A 21,181-nucleotide genomic window follows, 5' to 3' on the forward strand; every position below is an offset into this window, starting at 1 on the left:
ATAATAATTATAATTCAAATTATAAAATGTTTTGTGTGTGTGCGTATATATATATATATATATATATATACGCACACACACACATATATTAAAGCCGGATTTAATATATGTGTGTGTGTGTGTGTGTGTGTGTGTGTGTGTGTGTGTGTGTGTGTGTGTGTGTTTATAAATGAAAAATATTCATCTCGGCGTTTGCCTTCGTGTGCACATCTTTCGATGCGTGTCGGTGGGGAAATAAACCGCGTGGGCGTGGACACGCTTCAGCTTTCAAACGAGGCAGAGAAGTGGAGATCAGAATCTCGTTTTCTTAGCTTGTGGAAGCAGTACTTTGTCAAACAGTGTTACTTAACCTTAACACAAGAAGAAAGCAGCTCGATCTGCTCCTGAAATAAAAACACCTCTGATTGGTGTTATGGCAAGAGGAGAGGGAGCCGAACAGTTCTCATCCGGTTTGTTACATGCAGCCAAAACTGTGAATCAAGATGGAATCAAAATTGTTAAGGTAGGTCACCTGGATATGAATTAAATAATTGATACTTCATTTTTTTGCACTACTTTTTTTTTTCAAGTAGGTACTTCTAGAGCAGACGTTGGGGTTAATTGATAAGGCGGGAGTTTAGATTGATGCTGAATAAATATAATGATTACAGCAGCACGTGCCATACGCTCGCGACCGTTAAGGTTTATGCGGAAGTGCTTACTTTCTACAGACGACTGACATTGATATCATATTTGTAAACAGAAATATACGTTCAGCCGATGGACTATATTTTTGTAATGCACACTAGCTTCAGTGAGGCGTGTCTGCGAAGAAAAGCCGGATTTAAAGGGGACGTGTTCCTTTACCCGGAGGGAATAGATTTTTAATTTAACAAGCAAACAAGATGTATTAAGGCGTAATTTACTGTTGTTTGTTTGGTGTTGTTGGTTAACCATTTATAAAAATGTCAATGTTTCCAGAATGCATGCTGTCCATGATGTAGGCTACTGTCGATATGACTCATAGTGGGTGGTGAAATTCCCATGCCATTATTACACATAAAAGTCAGATGTAAATAATGTCGAGCACTGCATTAATTCACCCTCCTTCTCACATGTTATTTGCTATCATTAAAAGACAGGATAGCAACATAAGGAAAGCTTGCAAAACTACCATGCAGTGTACTTGGTTGTGGCTAGAAGCTATACAGCTAAAACAGGAAGCTAACAATAAATTACAATTTCTACCCATTAGATTGTGTTTTATTAAAGTCTACACCTACCCTAAACCTACCCTTTACAATAATGCGAAACAGTTATTATTGATGTACAGTGTGACACAAATTATGTTGTATTGATGTGCGCATGTTTTAGCTGTATCCCTTCTACCCTTAACCAGTGTACTTTTGATACTAATAATAATATATATATATAGAGAGAGAGAGAGAGGGACCAATGAAAATAGTTAGCTACACTAAACCGTAATTCTCATAATGTGAGATTGCAGTCTGTTGCAGCATTTTCCAGTCAGAGGAAGGAATTCTATAAGCATCTCAAAGTTGTTAACTAGACCACCTAAATTAAAGACAATTGTGCAAGCAGTCCAATCAGTGACAGAATGAAGGATACCCTTAAAATGCAGGTAGAAGAGTTAAAAGTCCAGTTTAACTGGAATGTCCCTGCAGAGGAAACTTGAGGGTCTTATTACTGCTGGACTGAAATGCTAAGAGCCTTCCAGCAGTTCTCAGTAATCTTTCATGTGGAGCACTGGGATTTTATTTTTATTTTTTTAAGAGCTTCAAAAGAACGTCTCACAAACACAAAGAGTCCAAACTAAATCAGCTCCTCCAGTTAGAATTTTATCGTGTCATCTTGCGGTGAGAAGTTCACCGGTCTCTCATGGCTCTTGTTTTTCTTGCTACAATCAGTCATTGTGCATCTCTTCATAACCTCTTTTTTTTGTCCTCCTTTCAGCTCTCACCACAGCAGGAGAGGAAAAGAGCTCTGACTGTCTGGAACAAGGTGTGTTTTGCAATCGGAGGGGCTCCGTATCAGATCACAGCCACTGCCCTGGGCTTCTTTCTGCAAATCTTCTTGCTTGATGTGGCACTGGTGAGCATACATATAGGAACGCTATAACTGAAAGGCAGAGGATCTATGCCATGAGGCCTCAACACCTGATTAAAAAAACAAACTGGCTCAGAGATCATTTTTGTTTCTGTATCATATCACTCCATATTACTAGATAGAATGGTGAGAAAATAATTTCTCCTTGCTGTAATCAAACAAAGCAAGAGAACAATGGCCCAGAGCCCCAGGTCAAGGGCAGAAACAAGTGTGGGAGAGCGAGAAAGAGAGCATGTGAGAGGGCAGAAAGCAGATATAACACTGATCTGTCTTGCTGTGTGCACCGCATCCTAGTGAATTCAACATTTGGCACCAGATGAAGCATTATGTGGTTGAAGAACAATCTGTTATTGGCTTGATATTGCAAATTGGTATTTGTAATTGTTATTTTAATTCATAATCATTAACACTTGTTTGTAGCGGAGATAGTTTTACTGTTTACTTTACTTTGTTATTCTTCTAGTTATTTACCAATAGCGGATAATAAATCAGACATTTCACACATTCAAACAAAATAGCTTGCTTCTGTGTTTTTATATATAGAGCTGTGCGATAATGTAGGTAAATTTTGCGGTGATATAAACTAAAGAATCATGCAACCAGGATTTGCTGCATAAAATATCTCTTATGTGAATAGATTGTACATATGAATATACTTATATCCAACTTTATATATAGAACTGTGTGATAATACAGTTCACATTTTATGACAATAGACCTTTTTCACATCTCCAGGTTTCTCAGCATCGGAAGTTGTCATAGTTGGGTAAACTTTGAGAGCAGTGAATCGGAAAGTACCACAAAATTTTTTTGCATTCCCAATTGCTAAAATATCAATAGAAAAACTTCACGATAGTGTTTTCACAACTTTCAAAAACAGGAAAAACATTGAGAGAGAGTGATAATGGCAGTCAGAGGAGAGAACGATGTCAAATTTACCATCCCTCCCACAGTCGCTGCATTAGAAACACAAAACATTTTTGTAATTTGATGCAAACTATAATATAGTTTACATTCAACCAAACACAGGAAAGTTACACACTGCATTGTGGTGAATTATGTCTTTCACGGTGGGATGTTCCTAACAAATATAATTGATCTACAGTCATTGCATTGGAATTGGTTCTTTAGGACCTTTTAGTGAGCTTTGCTGCATTTACTGTAAATCCTACATTAATTAATGACTGAATCTGTCTTTCTAGATGGATCCCCTCCATGCTTCTGTGATTCTGTTTGTGGGTCGGGCCTGGGATGCTGTGACTGATCCTGTAGTTGGGTTTTTCGTAAGCAGAAGCCCATGGACACGGCACGGACGTATGATGCCCTGGTATGTGATGGTCAGAAATGCACACAGTGAAATGATCCTGTAATGTGTGTTGGATGTGCAATATGCATGGGATTGTTTTCTAAATTTATGAGTAAATTAAAAGGAAATGAAAACTCTGTATCTACTAAGCTGAAACTCTGGGACTGGGTGGGTATTCACAGAGAGAGAAAGAGAGATGCATTTAAGACAGAGAAATGAGCAGTAGCCATGGTGATAGAGACGAGTCCATCTGCTCTGGGTTGTGTACAGGAGGTTACTAGAGTGTACAAAAGCACCACGTGTTATCATTTCTCTGGGATTTTGACTGCACTCAGATGTGGCATGAAAAGTAGAAAGCAAAAATCTACAATCCCCATCAGTTAAGAGCACACTCATCCTCACACTTTATTAGTAGGAACTGGTTCTTTTTATAAGTGTTCATTATGAAACACTATCCAGCCTAACAATTCTGAGAAAATGAAAATGGTGTGAAATAGAAACTTTTTCTGAAATATTTGATTGAAGATTGTTGTCACACCAATATTTAGTTTGTAGTATGAATACAGGCATACAAAACATGAGATGATCAAGGGGTTGAAATGAAATACTATGCAAATGTATTGTTATGTTTGTAAGGGGTGTGTGTGTATTAATAGCATGTGGGAAAACTGATGATGAGTGCAGAAAAAAACCTCTTGCTTTCTGATTGGCTTAACCGACCACACCACCAGAACTGACCAATCAGAGCGTAAGCATGATGCAGGAGAGCTGAGAGAGGCACTGTTTAAAACTGTGGTTTGTTAGTGCTGTGTAAGACACTGTTTCAGTTTTGGAACAGACCACAGGAACAGGTTTCTTGACCACAATAAGAAAATTATAAATACTTATTTAAAATATTATAATAGGATGCGACGCATCATGTATTTTGATCGTGTTGTTTTTTTTTTTTCAAAAATACATATTATTCAAATACATTCAACATATTTTGTTTTGACCATGTTGTCACTTCTAACTACGAAATGAAAAGTTAATTTGCCCATTCAAAAATCAATACCTTCTGTCAATGTATTGATGTAATATCATGTATTGTGGTGCTAAAGTGCTCTGTTAATCACCTGGTTTCTGTAGAGTGTGTACTTTAAAAGCCTGGTGGCATGAAGATATCAGTGCTGTTTATGATAAGGAAGGAGCAAAAATGAGGACTTCATGTATTGGACTTCTCCAGGGTGGGCAACCCCAGTAATGTACTGGGAGGGTTTTACAGCTGCCTATGGGACACTTATGACAAAGAACAGAGCAGCTGCAATTATAGACTGTCATGCATCTGCAAGAGTGAATAAGACATTAACCATTTCCTCTCTGCATATCAGAGGTAGTGGTCTTATGCTGATGTCCCGAATTGCACAAATCTTGCTCTATTCATAGACTGACATTGCTTAAAGTAATAATGCATGTATTTATTTAGCAGACCATTTTTAATCTAGTCATACACCAAAATATTTTTTTGTCGAATCCAAAATTAAAGTTTTCATTTAGCTAAAACCGAAAATAAAGTTTTGGTTATACAGTTTGGGTAATTGGGTAATTCAGGATGTGGTTCTGTCGTGTTTTCAAGGTGGTAAATTGAACATGTCATAGTTGGCTAATTTTTGGTCATGGTGAAGCAAACACTGTTAAATGCCAATACAATGGAGCACACATTTGAGTGAAAAATACTGTATTCCAAAATGCAATGTGGCCAACACACATTCTGTAGTCTCCCCAGGCCCTATATTGATAATAGAAATGAAAGAAGAGCTCATTGTACAATGTTTTTCCTCTCCTGCTGTATACACTGCTGTCATTGTGAACTTTCGATTTTGAAGTGTCTCTTAATGGTCACTGTTTTCCTAGTAGACTCTCTGATCGGATTAGTGCCTGGAGTTTTGGAATGAGATGGTGTGATTAGAGAAATCCTTTTCACATCCTGCCAATGTCTAGCTGGCTCGGTTAGTTAAAAATCCAATGAAACCCTCTTGTTTAGAGCCACAGGGGAAAGATCAGTAAACTTCATAGAGATGAGGTTCGTGCTCATTACCTCACTTAACCTCATACAGATGAGTTCATACACCCGGACACAGTCCACTGTGACCGCATTCACCCTCAAACTTCACACGAGCAGAGATGCTGTGTGGGGTTTTTGCATCAGTTCTTAACCGATCTGTGCATTCCCGGTTCTTCCCCTAAAGCTCCACATCTACAATAAGCCATAGTACAATTAGATGAAGATGACTGTTTTCTTTCTGCAGGATTCTGGTGTCCACCATACCAGCTGTGTTGTGTTATTTCCTGATATGGGTAGTTCCACCTATAGAGCAGGGAAAGGTGATGTGGTATCTGCTCTTCTACTGCCTCTTCCAGACTCTCCTGACAGTTAGTACACGTTTTTTGAGGAATTAAATTTAGCATTATACACTGTGATATTATATACTTGAATGTCAACTACTTGTCAAACCTTTGGACACAATAAAAAAAGGGTTAATCTAAATGTTTAAGCTTAAATGTCTTTTCAACTAACTACTTAAATACTCATTATTTAATGTATTTATTTAGAGTTTTTATAAAAAATAAAAAAAAAAGATGAATAGGACAGGATACATTGGATGCATACATAGCAAATCATAGCAAAAATTGTTTAAATCACATATTCGCACTTCCATTTGTGTTGTTTTGTAGTTTTAATAACTTTATTGTATAGTGAAGAATGAGAAGGTGTCCAAACTTTTGACTGGTATTGCATAATAATTGCAATTGTTAATTTGCATATTTATGCCATTCTGTTGTGAGCCAGCAGTGAGTAACACTGTGTGTTTGTCTGTTTAGTGCTTTCATGTGCCTTACTCTGCTCTGACAATGTTCATCAGCAATGAACAGCAGGAACGAGATTCAGCCACAGCGTACCGTAAGAGCATGAATACTCATTGTATGCCTTGCTGTTGCAATCAGCTAGATAATACATGCAACAACCACATTATAACTGTAAAAGCAAGAAACATTTCTTCTTAAAATCAATGTTGAAAAAAGTTGTGCTGCTTAATGTTTTCGCAGAAACCTTCATACATTATTTTTAGGATTCTATGATGCACAAGTTCAGAACAACAGGATTTAGACTGTTTTTACTGTCACTTTTGATCAGTTTAATGCATCCTTGTTGAATAAAAGTATTCATTCTGAATGGTAGTGTATTATGTGTGACACCTGTTCTTCCCAGTGTAAACAATCTGACAGTTTTTCTGTTCTCTTTCTCTCTCAGGCATGACTGTAGAGGTGTTGGGTACAGTAATTGGCACTGCCGTTCAGGGGCAGATTGTAGGCATGGCCAACACCCCCTGCAATAGCTTCAATCACTCTGTGCATGACAATAACTCTCAGATCTTGGATGACAAAATATTAAATGAGGTGAGAGGGGGTGTGGTCATTATAAAGCAGAAGACCGTTTCATATCAACCTCTAGCACCTTGATCATCATATCTCTCTCTCTTTCACAGAGGCGTGCATATATGGTTGCATCTGCAGTCATAAGTTTGATCTATGTCCTGTGTGCTGTTGTGCTGTTTTTTGGAGTGAGAGAGCAGGACAGTGAGTTACTTCCCTTTACATAAACATTCACATTATTCACACGGAGTCTTTACAAAATATGTAATACAAAAATAAGCCAAGAGAAACCATTTTACAGCAAGGGAATAGCGATATAATGCATTACGGCCCGGTTTCACAAACATGTCTTAGACTAAGCCAGGATTAGGCCATAGTTCAATTAGGACATTTAAGTAATTTTTATAAACATGCTTAGAAAAAAACATTACTAGTGTGCATCTTGAGACAAAACAAAGGCACTGATATATTTTAAGATCAGTCAGTGCACGTTTATTTCAGTTGAAACAGCTCAGACTTACATTTTAGTCTAGGATTAGGCTTAAGCCTTGTCTGTGAAACCAGGGGTACGTATCATAAACTAACAATGATCAATACTTTTACATTGTTTATTAATCTTTGTTCATGCTCTACATATACTAACACGTTTTAAAATTTCAAGTTGTTTAAAATAATAATAGTTGATCATGGATTAACAATAAACAATAGAATATTTATAAATGAACATCAAACCTAGATTAATAAATGCGATTTGCTCAGTGATAGTTGATGAGACCAAATTAATTAATAATGCTTATGAATTGAACCTTATTGTAAAGTATTACCTGGTGCATTACCTTGGCAGGTAAACAAATAAAATATTTAATATTTGTATTAAGTGTTTTGTATTTGATTGATTGTATTTTTAAATTACTTGTAATTTTCCATTTTTGTAATTGAACATATAAAATACAACTTTTTTTGTTTTATTTAAATACGACCCTTGCCCTTCATGAACCCCCAGGGGTTTGTAAATTCAAGTTGAAACCCGGGTGTAATTGTAGGCTGTTTACGTTCACAAAGAAACTTGGTCAATTAACACCGAATGTGTATTTTGGTGCATTTAATGATTTTATTCTGTCTTTTTCAGATCGGGTTGGTTTAAAAGCACAGAAGCATGTGTCATTTCAGACCGGTTTGCGGCTGGTGATGGGTCATGGGCCATATGTTAAACTGGTGCTGGCCTTCCTCTTCACTTCTCTGGCCTTCATGGTAAGAAAAACTTTAGAGATACATCTACAACGTGTCACATTTGTTCTGAAATGCTTAGTTGTACCTATGTTTATTTCTGTTGTATGATGATAGATATCTTATTCCACATCATTTACAAAAGCTGCAAATTTTGTGTTTTAACTAGACAGTTTTTCAGGAGACAAACACATGTGATATGTATGAGAGAGAGCAGTTTCTGGAACTGACCACAGCACAGCTCTACGTTACAGAGATGAGCTCTGTGTGTTAAAACAAAGAGAGACACAAAGAGAGAGAGACAGGCTGCCATGGAAGAGATTAGGTTTAGAATCATAGTCAGCATCAGGACAGGTTTGCAGTCGAAAGTAAAGTTCAGAATTGTTTTGAGACTGAGGTTGGGTTTGCAATGAAGACACCGTATGGACAATAATCATCGATCTCATGTCGTCTGTCTGTTTTCCTTTCTCAGCTGCTGGAGGGAAATTTTGCTGTGTTCATCAAGTACACACTGGGATTCAGAGAGGATTTTCAGAACATCTTACTGGTCATCATGGTGAGTGTGTTTTCAACCGACTGCTTGAATAAGTGTTTTTGTACGCTTGTGAATTGTTTGGTTGGGTGTTATAACAGCACTCAGCAATTTGGATGAGGTTAGCAGTCTCCATAGTGATGAAAGACATGCATTACTGGTTTAGAAGCAGCATGACTTTGAGTTGACAGATGAAAAGACTGTTTAATCTTCAGCAGTGTGTGCACTATTATCTTGGTGTTGCATAATATGGTAATGAGATTTTGTTGGGGTCAAACGTAAATAAATGTTTGTGTGATTTGTCTTCCCAGCTGTCTGCCACTCTTACTATTCCCATGTGGCAGTGGTTCCTCTGCCGCTTTGGGAAAAAGACTGCTGTATACATTGGCATACCAGTGAGTTTCTGATGCTTGTTACATTAGTGTGAGATGTGTGTGTTGGCAGTCATGATTAATTTTGTGTGTGTGTGTGTGTTATTGTTTTAGTGGGCGGTGCCCTTCATGATCCTGGTGGTGTGTGTAAAGAGTAGTCTCATCGTGTCCTACATAGTATCTATCGCAGCTGGTGCCAGTGTAGCAGTGGCCTTCCTCCTGCCCTGGTGAGTGTTTTTCTGTGCCAGTTGTTCTGTATAGTCAAAGAGAAAGAAGACCGAGATGTATTTCAAGATGTCTGCTAGCTGATATTAAAAGGAAGCACCTATAACAAAAGTCTATAGAAATATGACTTCCCCCAAAAATGTGTACATTCAGCAGACATTTGTGTGACTTGAATTGCAAGTTGTTATACATGGGAACCAAACTCTTGATGTGCTAGTGCCATTCACCAATATGAACATAAATCATCCACCCATACAACTAAAAATGCCCTTTTCTTATTTTGTTGGAGATTCACATTTGTACAATATAAAAAAATTTGTAAGAAACATTTATGAAATATTCTGAATATGGTAATACATTACTATGATTCATAAGTTCGGGATCAATAAGAAATTAAGTTTAGCAAGGATGTATTAAAATTTATCAAAAGTGACAGTACAAGTATTTATAATGTAACAAAAGATTTATTTTTCAAATAAATGCTGCTCTTTTTTTCTATTCATCAAAGAATCCTGAAAAAGTGAACAATGGTTTCCACAAAAACAGCTGTTTTCAGCATTGATGATAATAAGAAATCTTAATAATAAAACTAAAATCTTAATAATCAAAGTCAGCATTTTAGAATGATTTCTGAAGGATCATGTGACACTGAAGACCGAAGTAATTGCTGCTGAAAATGTGGTTTTGCCATCACAGGAATAAAAAAATTAAAGTAGAAAACAGTCATTTTTAAATTATAATAATAATTTTTCATAATATTACTATTTTAACTGTATTTTTTATCAAAGAAATGCAGCCTTGGTAAGCATAAAAGACCTTTTTAAAATATTCAAACATCTTACTGACCCCAAACATTTGAATGGTGGTTATATTTACTTGTCTTAAAATATTGTCCTTTTTTTTACCTCTCAGTCACAGGAGTAAATGATGTCAATTCCTTGAATAAATAATCATATTAACAAGTTGTGGATATATATATTTTTTTTAGATTCATGAGTTGATATAACTAACACATCTGATACCAGTACCTTAAATACCAAGTTCATATAGATGCTTCTATTTCAGGTCCATGCTTCCAGATGTGGTAGATGATTTTAAAGTCCAGAATCCCACCTCTCAAGGCCATGAAGCTATTTTCTACTCTTTCTATGTTTTTTTCACCAAATTCGCCTCTGGAGTGTCGCTTGGAGTATCAACACTAGCATTAAGGTAGCTCACTCCCTGTCTTCCTCAGTGCATGTGTATTAAAAAGCCCATTTATTGGTTTGTGACTTAGATTCTGGCCTTCTTATTTGGTCTGCTCATATTTAGGTTCTTCTGATTTCTGTCCCTTTAGCTTTGCAGGTTATGTGACGCGAGCTTGTGTTCAGTCTGATTCTGTGAATCTGACATTGAAGATATTGGTGTCGGCTGCTCCTGTATCACTTATAGCTCTGGGGCTGCTCATATTTAAAACATATCCCATCAATGAAGAACGCAGGCAGTACAACAACAAACAGCTGCAGCTACTCCTGCGGTAGGACATATACCTACAATTATATCTGTATTTCTTTTTCTTTTTTTCCAAGGTCTTATAAAATGTCATGAGTGGCACTTTAGTCATATTGAAAATAAGAGTATTGTTTCTCACCTGCAGGAATGAAGAACTTGAGTCTGAGATGGAGGCCTTGAAGCCTGACATGACAGCATGAAATACTAGCTCTGACCTACAGAGGGCACCAAAATACATCTTAACCACTGCAATGAGGAAATCTATCAGCTGAACTTCGAGATACAGAACTTTCCTCACTCAGTTGGTTAACTAGACCAATGAAGAATAATGAACCCTTAAAAATCTGCACTACTGTTTTCACAGCTACAAATTTATACAACTAACCAACTACAAGATCCTATTTGCTGCTTACAGTAACAGCTCTCCCTGGAGAGGAGAAAGGGAGACTTGTATGATCAATATGAGGTTCGAATTTAACATCTACTAATACATCATATTTTGTTGCATATTTTGTTTTCTCATTTGAGATGATGGATTCATATTTGGTTTCTGAATGCGAAGGAGTTGCAGTTGTTTGAGGACATATTTCCTCAATATGATGAAGAATTGTTGACTTGTTTTTGCATTTGGGGTGAAATATTTGAACAACAACAACAAAAATCACTCCGTTTCTTTAAAGATGACCTGACATCATTGTTCTTGTGTGGGCAGTATATCAGCGTGAGGAAGATGACACTTATATGTCTGCGTCAATTTTGTATGGTTCTGTATTTATTTATAGTGCCTTCTATTGAGTAAGAAAGTGAAGAGATTTTCTGAAACCTGATCAAATTATACACAAATAAATTTAAGTCATGCTCATAGGAACATCAATTCCCTGAATCTGTGCAGCTGTGCCAAAGAGTCAGTGACAGACTAAAGGAACATTTAGATTCAAATTTTTTTATGTTTAGTATGGTGCAGTATTTTTTCCAACACGAAATGTCAGTATCTCTGTACATTTTTGTATATATATATATATGTGTGTGTTAAAGATGATGGTGCACATGAAGCAGTTTAAGCTGATTCACAGACCGGATAGTGAATTTAAAGATGGTTCTGTAAGGTCAACTTCCATGTTCTGAGATCTAGAGTAGTCTGAGCTATTGTTTCTCAATTAGACGTTTTGTGCTGATTAGTTGCCTGTAATGTTGTTGAACTTAAGTTTACTTCTCTCCTGTAAATGCGGAGTCCTGTAAATATATTGTGTTGTAAATACTATCAAACCTTCAAAAGATCTTTATGTACCTGGAGTGGGTTTGGTGTTTTAATTTCATCAATAACAACTAATTGTCAAATATGTCCTTCGTTATTTGCCGTTATCAACACCGGAACTCCATCGATTATCACAGAGTCATTGTCACAGGGCCAGAGGCGTCATGCCCATTCAAAGTGAGGGGGCATGTGCCCTCTCATAGAACACAAATATGCTGATTTCAGTAAGTAAGAACTGATATAGAAGTGATCATTTATATTATGTAGTTTCTCACATATCCAAGATTATCATCATTGCATTAATGCCAAATTGAATGGTTAATTTAAAACATAGGCCTATAACTGGTCAACGTTTGGGATCATTAAGATTTTTTAATGTTTCTGAAAGAAGTCTCTTATGCTTACTAAGGCTTCATTTATTTTATCAAAAATACAATAAAAACAGTAATATTGTGAAATGATATATGTGATCATATGTGCTGATTTGCTGCTCAGGAAACGTTTTTGATTATCAATATAGAAAACAGTTGTGCTATTCCTTTTTTTGTGTGTGGAAACCATAATATATTACCATTCACAAATTTTTTAAATACTTTCAACAAAGATAAATTAAATTGAAATTTATTTTTGAAATTTATGCTGAAAAGTTAAATGTATCATGATTTACACAAAAATATAAAGCAGAAAAAAAGCTCAATATTGATAAGCGTTATTAATGATTGAGCACCAATAATCATAACAGAGCAGTACATCAGCATATTAGAATGATTTCTGAAGGAATGTGTGACACTGAAGACTAGCGTAATGACAATTCAGCTTTGATCACAGGAATAAATTACATTAACACATTCACACAGAAAACATTTATTTTAAATTTAAGTAATATTTCTCAATATTACTATTATGGCAGCCTTGTGAAGAAGATACTTGTTTCAAAAACAAAATCTTTGACTGGTAGTGTGTGTAGTAAAAAAAAAAGTATATAAAATGTATATTTATATTAAAAAAATTTTTTAAATGGCATTAAAAAGCATTAAATTAGATGAGGGTTATAGGCTATGATACCTGCAGAAACCCTGTTTAATTTATTTAGTAATTAGACTGGTTTTGGTGTTTGAAATTTCATAAAAAATAACTAATTGTGAAAAATAACTGTGGTTTAATAGGTTTCATATTTTTAGCAAAAGGCTAGTTGTTATATATGGAAACCAAACTCATCATGACACTGGTGTTGCTAAGGCCACTAACTAATATGAAGACAAAGTCATTTAAATAATAATTCCCTATTCCTTTTCTTATTTTGATGGAACATTTTCTTGCGAATAGAAAGAAAATATTAGCAAGGAAAATGTTATTAAATATTTTGATTGCAATATCTAATAATTAAACTAACGGGAAAGTTTTCTTCGAATTCTCGCGATGGGACATGCGACCCTAACGCTGGCTAACGCTCCTAGATGTTAGATTTAATGCAACTGAGTTTTGCATTTTTCAGATCTGGGACAGTCTTGCGTAGAGTGCACACGCTTTAGGTTCAGATCAGACCCCTTGTGATTGTATGGAAGCCGTTTCTTCAGCCGTGTGGCGCGCTCTAGTGACCAATGCTGCACAGCGCGAGCGGAAATTAATTACAAATCACCCCGTTCATAGACCAATAACATCTAATCCCCGACCGAACCTTTCACGAAAGGCCTTTTTGATTGTGTAGATCACACCTGTAGGAATTAGGAAAACGATACGTAAAGCATAATAAAAAAATACTTGTAGATTATTGATATGAAAGTGAACAGCATAACTCGTGTAGTTCTATGTTTGATTCTTGGCATTTTCTCCAGCCCAACACTGTTAAATAGTGTCTCAGCTTCATCTTCATTAGATAAAAGCGCGGATCGCCCAAGAACAGCTCACGAGAAAAACTCTGGGATTCCCCAGACTGGGAAACTTCTAGAGCGCGATCCGTTCACAAACACGCCGGACTTGACGCACCAGAGTCCTGCGGCGCCTGTCCGGCGCATCCGTGGCCGAACACCTGGCGAGGATTACCTGCCCACATACAGCCGGCTCCCGGTTGTGTCGGTGACTTGCTCACGCTCTGGGTTCGTTTTATGGGTAAAAAAGAATTTATACGGTTTCTCAGCCATCGCAGAGGAGCTGACGCTAGGAGAAACCTGCAAAAGTAATGGCGTCCTTGAGCCGCGTAAGGATCTACTCTTCAGGTACGCGCTCACCTACTGTCAGGGAGAACAACAGGTGAGCGACATCTCCAAAGAATGTAGTCTGTCATTAATCATTGCCAAATAATGACACGAAGAATTTCCAACTGAAAGGTGTTTCCTGATTGCGTTGCCTACAAATATGTCCTGCATTACTTGCCGCAATCAGACCGAAACTCACTCCATCACCACAGAGTCAACCTGGGCGTGGAGTGTCGCTATAAAAGGTAATTCAGGTTCTGAATGAGTCTCAACTTTAAATTTCGCTTTTTCCGTGTGGCTTTAGGCTACGTCGTAGAGTATCGTCAATTAATATTTACCACACACTTTGTTTTACAATGTGATTTTTTTTTTTTTTTTTTTTTTATTATTAATGAATACAAATGTTCATGTAACACGAACATATGCAATCTCTCTTCGGTTTAGGAAGAGCTAAACAAACAAATAAATACTTTGTTGTAATAAACAGAGCTGGGTTGTAACTGATTATAATCTGGATTACCTAATCAAATTAAAGAATTAAGTACTTGTGACTAGATTAAATTACATAGGCTATTAAGATACTTGTCATCAGACTACAGTGATTACACATGATTACATGGGCTATTTTTACTCCAAATTTATTGAATCACCCTAATTCCTGTTTTTAATCTTTTAAAGGGGACCTATTATGCAAAAATCACTTTTATAAGGTGTTTGAACACAGTTGTGTGGCCGCAGTGTGTGAAAACAACCAGCCTATGATGTTAAAAATCCACCAACTCATTTTTTTTATAAAACCAATAAATCATAAACAGTCTCTCCAAACAAGCTGTTTCAGATTCTCCCTCTGTTCACGTCATTGAGGGGGAAAAGTCGCACCCATTTGTGACGCTCGCTGCCCTACTAGCATAGACACAGTCCTGAGTGAGAAGATGCGGTCCTCCATTACTGGAGATATATAAATATCAGCGCCAAAGAGGCTTTGTGTTGTATTTTGGGATGCACTAATGAACGTAGGAGTCGCCATAACCTCCTCCCATCTGACCCGAGGACGTTGTGGTTAAATTTAATTTTCGAAGGATATATCACGGAAAAAATCGGTAACGTCCCCTAAATGTTTAGGAATCAATACCAACGCTTCGTGCACGAACGTCAGCTCCAGACAAAGTAAGTATCACGCGTTTGTTTTCCAAATTGCCTTTCTGAAAGAGCTTCTTGGCACTCTGTAAGGCTTATTGCTAAAGCTATCATTGTCTCTGTGTGTTTACACTGATACTGCCTTCAAGTGCTATCAGAATGATTGTGAATATGAATGTGCTTGTTAAAAGTTGCATATGAGAGCAATGCGAGTCGAGCTCATGATTAGAAGTGGGACTTGTAATAGCATGAGCCCAGCTATGTTGTTATCATTATCCCGCCGAGCTCCCTGTCTGTGTAATTCATAAACGCGTATTTATTATGCACATATATAATCAGAAGACTGACTTTGAAACCGAGTAGTATTCTGTAAAGATAACAGGCTTGTATTAATGGTGAAATGTTTATTTGCAAAGGCTAGCACTGCTAATGCCTGAGCTTGAGCTCTTGAAGCTCCACCCTCTTTTCCGGGAGCAGCAGCTCACTCGCATTTAAAGCAACACACTCAAAACAGCCCGTTTTGGCTCATACCCTAAAAGTGGCAATTTTAACAAGCTGTAAAAATTTATCTGTGGGGTATATTGAGCTAAAACTTCATATACGCTCTGGGGACATCAGAGAGTTATTTTACATCTTGTAAAAAGGGGCATAATAGGTCCCCTTTAAATGTTCCTTTCTAAAATAGCCTACTGCTTATACATTCAGAAAGTCTTTCCGTTTTTAGTCTGTCATTAGTCAGGTGGCTACACAGCATTTGACCACTGGATTTACCAAAGTAATTTCAGGTTTAGAAGTGTTTCAACATTGCATCAACTACTGATGAACACATTTTTATTTAAAATATCACTCAGTAGGTTATTTAACCATATCTTTGTAAAGCCTTTGTCTTTTAAACTCATTAAAATGTACAAATTCAATAAAACAAATTATTTTAATTAACTATCACATTTGCATGTTCACAGTTGTCTGATGTTGGTTAATGGTCACATCATGACATGCTGGTAAACAAATAAAATATTTATTATTTTAGTAAGCGTTTTATTTTGATTGATGTTGTTTTAAAATGACTTAGCCTAATTTAATTTTACATTTTTATGATTTAATTAATTATTAGCTTTTCATTAAGGTCACAAACCCACTGCAGTTCATTTATAAACTCCAGTTTGGTAAACCTTGACTTTATGTAATGTGTGTGTGTGTGTGTGTGTGTGTGTGTGTGTGTGTGTGTATATTTTTATTTTTTTACACTTTGTATTTGTATATCAATATGGTACAAGCTTATGCTATTTAAATCAATGTGATAAATGACTTAGGTCAAGAGTAATCTAAAAATAATCAAAATAATCAATCAGCTGCAGTTAGTAATGTAACGGACTACAATTTGTAAGTAATCTACCCAGCTCTGGTAATAAGTAACTACATTAAAAATGTTTGGGATGTGAATGTGTGCAGTTTATGTTATACATCATTCATAATTGTATATTTTGTTGTACACCACAGACTTTTTTACTCATGAAAATAAAATGATAAAAACTCATAAAATCTCCAGGGAACTGGTGGTGAATTTATTCTTCAGGGGTTTGACGGCATTGCTGCAGCATTACAATAGTAAAATGGTTAACTCTTTTAGCACAAATTGATTTGTCACTAAATATTTACCAAGGTACAATCACAAAATGATTGTTATGTAAGAGGTAAGATCCTAGCTAATTGTGTTTTTATAGTTCAGGGTGAGGAACAACACTGTTCTGTTTATTATTTAGGGAGCATCATGTGCACAGTCTGATGGTGAGTCCCACATCTCAGACCTTATTGTGCAAACTTATCAGGAGCAGATCTGGTGACTTTTGGATTCAGCTGATGGACGGTAAGACCAGGGGATCACACGGCAAGCTGTATTTTTATGAACAAACACACTGTTATAGAAAGGAACACATTATCATTATGCAATAACAGTCTTATATCACACATTTTCCAGTCTGCACTTGACAGATAAACATCGCATAGCTTCAACACAACAGATTGCTACAGAGATTTCCTGCAAGTTATATCCTGGAATTTTAAAGCAATATAAAATAGTTTGTTTATGAATATGAACTTTACTAAACACAGACAATATTTTAATTGTGTTGTCAGTTGGGTTAGGTTAAAAAGGCAAGCAATTGCAGTAACGGGCAGGCACTTCATGGATCAACTCTAATATATATATTAGGGGAGGGAATCCCTTATGTAATGCACTGTAAACATGCAACAGACGAGAGGAGTTGCATTCCAAAGTCTCTGCCATTACAATGCATGTTGTGACTTGCCCAGAAGCATTTTTTTTTTTACATTCCCACACTTTCAAGAATGTTTTTGAACTAGCCCTGATTTAATCCGTCAACCAGGCACTGTAAAATGATACTGATGGTCTCATGTATCTATACTGTAGACTCCTGGTCTTCTCCAGTCAGGTCTGCTGTGTACCTTCTGGGTCAGCAGGTGAATGTGCAGGTCTCCACACGACATCATTACCAAGGGGTCAAGCTTTTTATCAACAGCTGTTATGCAGCTACAGTCAACACTTTTAGTCAAGCATCCAAACACAGCATCATAGACAATTATGGACACTGTAGTGTCTATAGTGACACTGACTTTGTGGAACATTTATCAGACACAAACAAACACATCCCACACACATCCAGGTGTTTAAATTTACACTTTTCTGACTTGTTTTAATTCAGCTTAAATTACTGAAAAAGATTTTTAGCAGTTTGTTAAAAATAAGTAGATTTCCTCATTAGTGCACAAGCCAGTGAAATCATAACCTCTGCTCTCTTTTTTTTCTGTGTATCAGGGTTTGTAAGCAGTGATCAAGTACTCTTCTCTGACCCTGTAACTTCTCCTTTCTCAACTTTGGCTCATAGAAATTATGATGTTATCTGGTTTGAAGCCAAACTGGCCAAAGAGCCACAGAGGTCCTACACCCACAAGGACTTTGTTGCCTCTGTTACCCTGATATCTTCTGAGGAGGACCATGATAAGAGACAGAACACATCTCACACTGGTACAGTGGAGTTCATAGAGGAGGAAAGGAAAGAGATGGAAGAAGAGAAACAAGGGGATGTGGAGATTTTTATGGCAATCAGTAAGAGTATTGTAGGATCTGAAAAGCCAGATTTAGATCCCATGAAGCAGCTTGACGTTGCATCCTTGGATTGGTCTGGCGACCGGTAAATGAAGAACATGACTAAGGGTTCAAGTTACTCACCAAAGAAGGTTCAGAGAGTGGAAAAATTTCTTCAGGAGGACAAAGGTTCCACAATGACGTCAGTTATTGTCTATGAAAAGATGGAAGAACATCCTGATATAGATGAATCAACAATGGGAGACAGGCAACTGGATGAGGTGTTTCTGCCATCCTTCATCTCAGAGGAAAGGAATTCTGCTGAAAATAAAAACGAAGGCTTGGGCTTTCCGTTATTTTCACCATTTAAGGAGAAACCAGAGTGTCCACTATGATCTGATAGAGCAGGGTGTTGTAAGAAAACTAGACCTTGCACAAGACTCAGATGATTATTATTTTTCAGATGGCATTTAGTTCAAAATTAAGAACTTGTTAGAAAGTCTTCTTTTGGTTATTTTTTTTTTTTTTTTACAAATAAACCAAAGAGCCATGCAATGCTTAATTATTAAAACAAGTATTGCAGGAAATTTGTTTTCTTGATTGATAATCCATGCATTGAGAGATATTAAATTACCTTTGTTACATGGCTTCCTGGTTTCCATGGTAATGCCTTTTTATTCTTTGTTTAAACAAAGCCTTTTCAACTCTTGAATCAGAACACCCTGTTAACTGTAATCTTTAGGAGAAGCTGTTCATATCTAATGTCATTATGGGTCTTCATGGGCACATGTTTGGTCTTGCTGTCTGTACAATGAAATTTCAAGACTTGTGTGTAAAATCAGACTTAACTGTTCTCATTCAGTGCAGCGCCTATTCATATCACGTCAGTTGTGGATATAAAAAGACATTTTGTGTTCCTCACCCAGTCTGACCTTTTCATTTGTGCGATAATCTCCACAGGACTGTAATGGTTGTTAATTTGAATAAACTGTGTGTACTGCCATTATTTCTGGAACAATTCCTTCTGATTATGTGATTTGATTTCCGTTAGCACTAACCGACAGGATTTTTAAAGAGGAAAAAGCTAGATGTACATGTACAGTCATGATCTGTGTAACGACACTGGTGAGATACTTTGCAAGAAGGTATTTTATTTTTCTGCAGTGTTTTCTTAATGTAAATGCATACACCTACTACAGATGCAAGTGTAACCATTCTGAATAGAACATTTGGAATATTACAAACACTAATATCATTATATGGTTTTTCACAGTCCATACTATAATTGAAATCTCAATGCGGTTTAGTTTTAAAAAGTTTAGCAAATTTAAAAAAAAAACAGTCTAAAAATTTTTTTTTTACAATAAATAGTTTAGCAAACATTGTTAATGTACTGCAATGTCACGCTGCCAGTAGCTAAAAGTAAAAAAAAAAATGACCTCAATACTGAATTTTGCACAGTAGGAAATGAACAATGCTGCACATAACATGTTATGAGTGACAAGATGCTGGGTCTGTTAAAACTGTGTAGCACCAAGATAGTCCAAGGTCCAGTTGCATAAACTGCTTAGAATAGTCTTTAAATGTTAACAAATTATTTTTTCTTCTAGACTGGTCATAACATTTTAAAATCAGTTACAAAAAGGTATACTGCTCTAATTTGAAATTAAATGTAAGACAGGTTACCCTTCGGCTAACTGGTAGTTGGTGAACTAGTTTTTAATATTAACTAGTTGTTAATATTAACATGCCTATATTTATGCAACTGGCCCCTGGTTCGTTCAGATGGGAGAGACACTACAGTTATCTGTTTCATAGAGCACTAGAATGATTGTTTGAAATGTTACAAATAGTAATGTAAAAGGATCAGAGCATGTTAAAAGCTGCAAAGGTTAGGAAGTAACAATAATAACAAAATATAGTGTATTTCACTGTAAACAACAAAAATATATGCTGTTGTCCATTATACAAATCACAGAACATTTTTCGTAAAAAATTAAATAAATAGTACAACAGTTCTTTGAAGTGGTTTTGTAACATAACCATTATGGACATATTGAATTTTTTCCATTCAGACTTTGATTTTCAGAAGGGTGCCCCATTTCTTTAAAGCCATTTTGGTTGGTCTGTTCTCTTCTTCTTTTAATGAACACAAACAATACACTCATTGCGATCAGCAGCAGCAGCAGAATAACTGGGATATATATGAAGCATCCATGACATCTGTATGCCGACTCTTCTTGTCTCTCACTCTTATCTGTTCAAAGAAATTGAATTAAAATAAAATCAGTTTTAAACATTTTATTGATGATTCAGGAGCATTTTAAAATAACTTCTGTTTTTGAAAGTCTTTACCTGAGTAGAGCTGGATGTCTCTCCTGATGTCTTGTCCCAGGTGTTTGTTGTGCAGTATGAACGTCAAAGATGAATTTGACACTTCGGTGAGACTTATCCAACTAGACACAACATAAAGTCCTGTCTGTGTGTCCTGCGTGAGGTGTGTTTGTGTCTGGTTAGTGATGTCTGAGTTCTCCATCAGCCACTGTAGTGTGGGAGAAGGGTAACCTCCATCTGAGGTCACAAGAAGATTCACTCCATCAGTTAACAATGAGAACTGCAGACGAGGTTCAGAGTAGAACGCTGAAAAACATCAACAGAACATAGACATTCAGGATAGATTCAGTCATATTGTGAGACTTTGATATTGATTCACATGATTTTCTAATAACATCGGTCCATGATGTTGCTTTTTTACCTGCAATTTTAACTCCAAAGCTCTTCTTCTGGCTGCCAGTGTTTGTGCTGACGGAGCAGGT

The 21,181-nt window shown here is 36.5% G+C and overlaps 2 protein-coding genes across 2 annotated transcripts; both read left to right on the forward strand.

The window, feature by feature from the left end:
* The first annotated feature begins 245 nt into the window (after positions 1-245).
* On the forward strand, positions 246-12,007 carry LOC306883918 (sodium-dependent lysophosphatidylcholine symporter 1-A-like). Its single transcript, XM_079439444.1, has 14 exons — positions 246-502; positions 1,954-2,091; positions 3,309-3,433; positions 5,701-5,824; positions 6,275-6,353; positions 6,705-6,850; positions 6,940-7,030; positions 7,956-8,077; positions 8,526-8,609; positions 8,897-8,980; positions 9,071-9,183; positions 10,247-10,390; positions 10,518-10,697; positions 10,818-12,007. The coding sequence occupies exons 1-14, from the start codon at positions 413-415 to the stop codon at positions 10,870-10,872; spliced, it is 1,575 nt and encodes a 524-aa protein (XP_079295570.1). The 5' UTR covers positions 246-412; the 3' UTR covers positions 10,873-12,007.
* Positions 12,008-13,346: 1,339 nt separating this feature from the next.
* LOC306884199 (uncharacterized protein) lies at positions 13,347-20,659 on the forward strand (the record flags this gene model as incomplete). The annotated part of the gene is made up of 5 exons (XM_079439918.1): positions 13,347-13,386; positions 13,804-14,177; positions 14,255-14,367; positions 17,023-17,126; positions 18,096-20,659. 5 exons carry the CDS (start codon positions 13,347-13,349, stop codon positions 18,473-18,475), a joined length of 1,011 nt encoding a protein of 336 aa, XP_079296044.1. The 3' UTR covers positions 18,476-20,659.
* Between the last annotated feature and the right edge of the window lie 522 nt (positions 20,660-21,181).

This window comes from Barbus barbus (genome assembly GCF_936440315.1).
Source record: "Barbus barbus genome assembly, chromosome: 18".
Classification (NCBI taxonomy): Eukaryota; Metazoa; Chordata; class Actinopteri; order Cypriniformes; family Cyprinidae; genus Barbus; species Barbus barbus.

What these genes read in the sequence shown, in the direction of transcription:
- LOC306883918 (XM_079439444.1), top strand. Translation starts at nt 413, where the DNA reads ATGGCAAGAGGAGAGGGAGCCGAACAGTTCTCATCCGGTTTGTTACAT. An exon ending in CTGTATACATTGGCATACCA is followed by an intron (nt 8,981 to 9,070) that starts GTGAGTTTCTGA and finishes TTATTGTTTTAG; the next exon opens with TGGGCGGTGCCCTTCATGAT. An exon ending in GTATCAACACTAGCATTAAG is followed by an intron (nt 10,391 to 10,517) that starts GTAGCTCACTCC and finishes CTGTCCCTTTAG; the next exon opens with CTTTGCAGGTTATGTGACGC.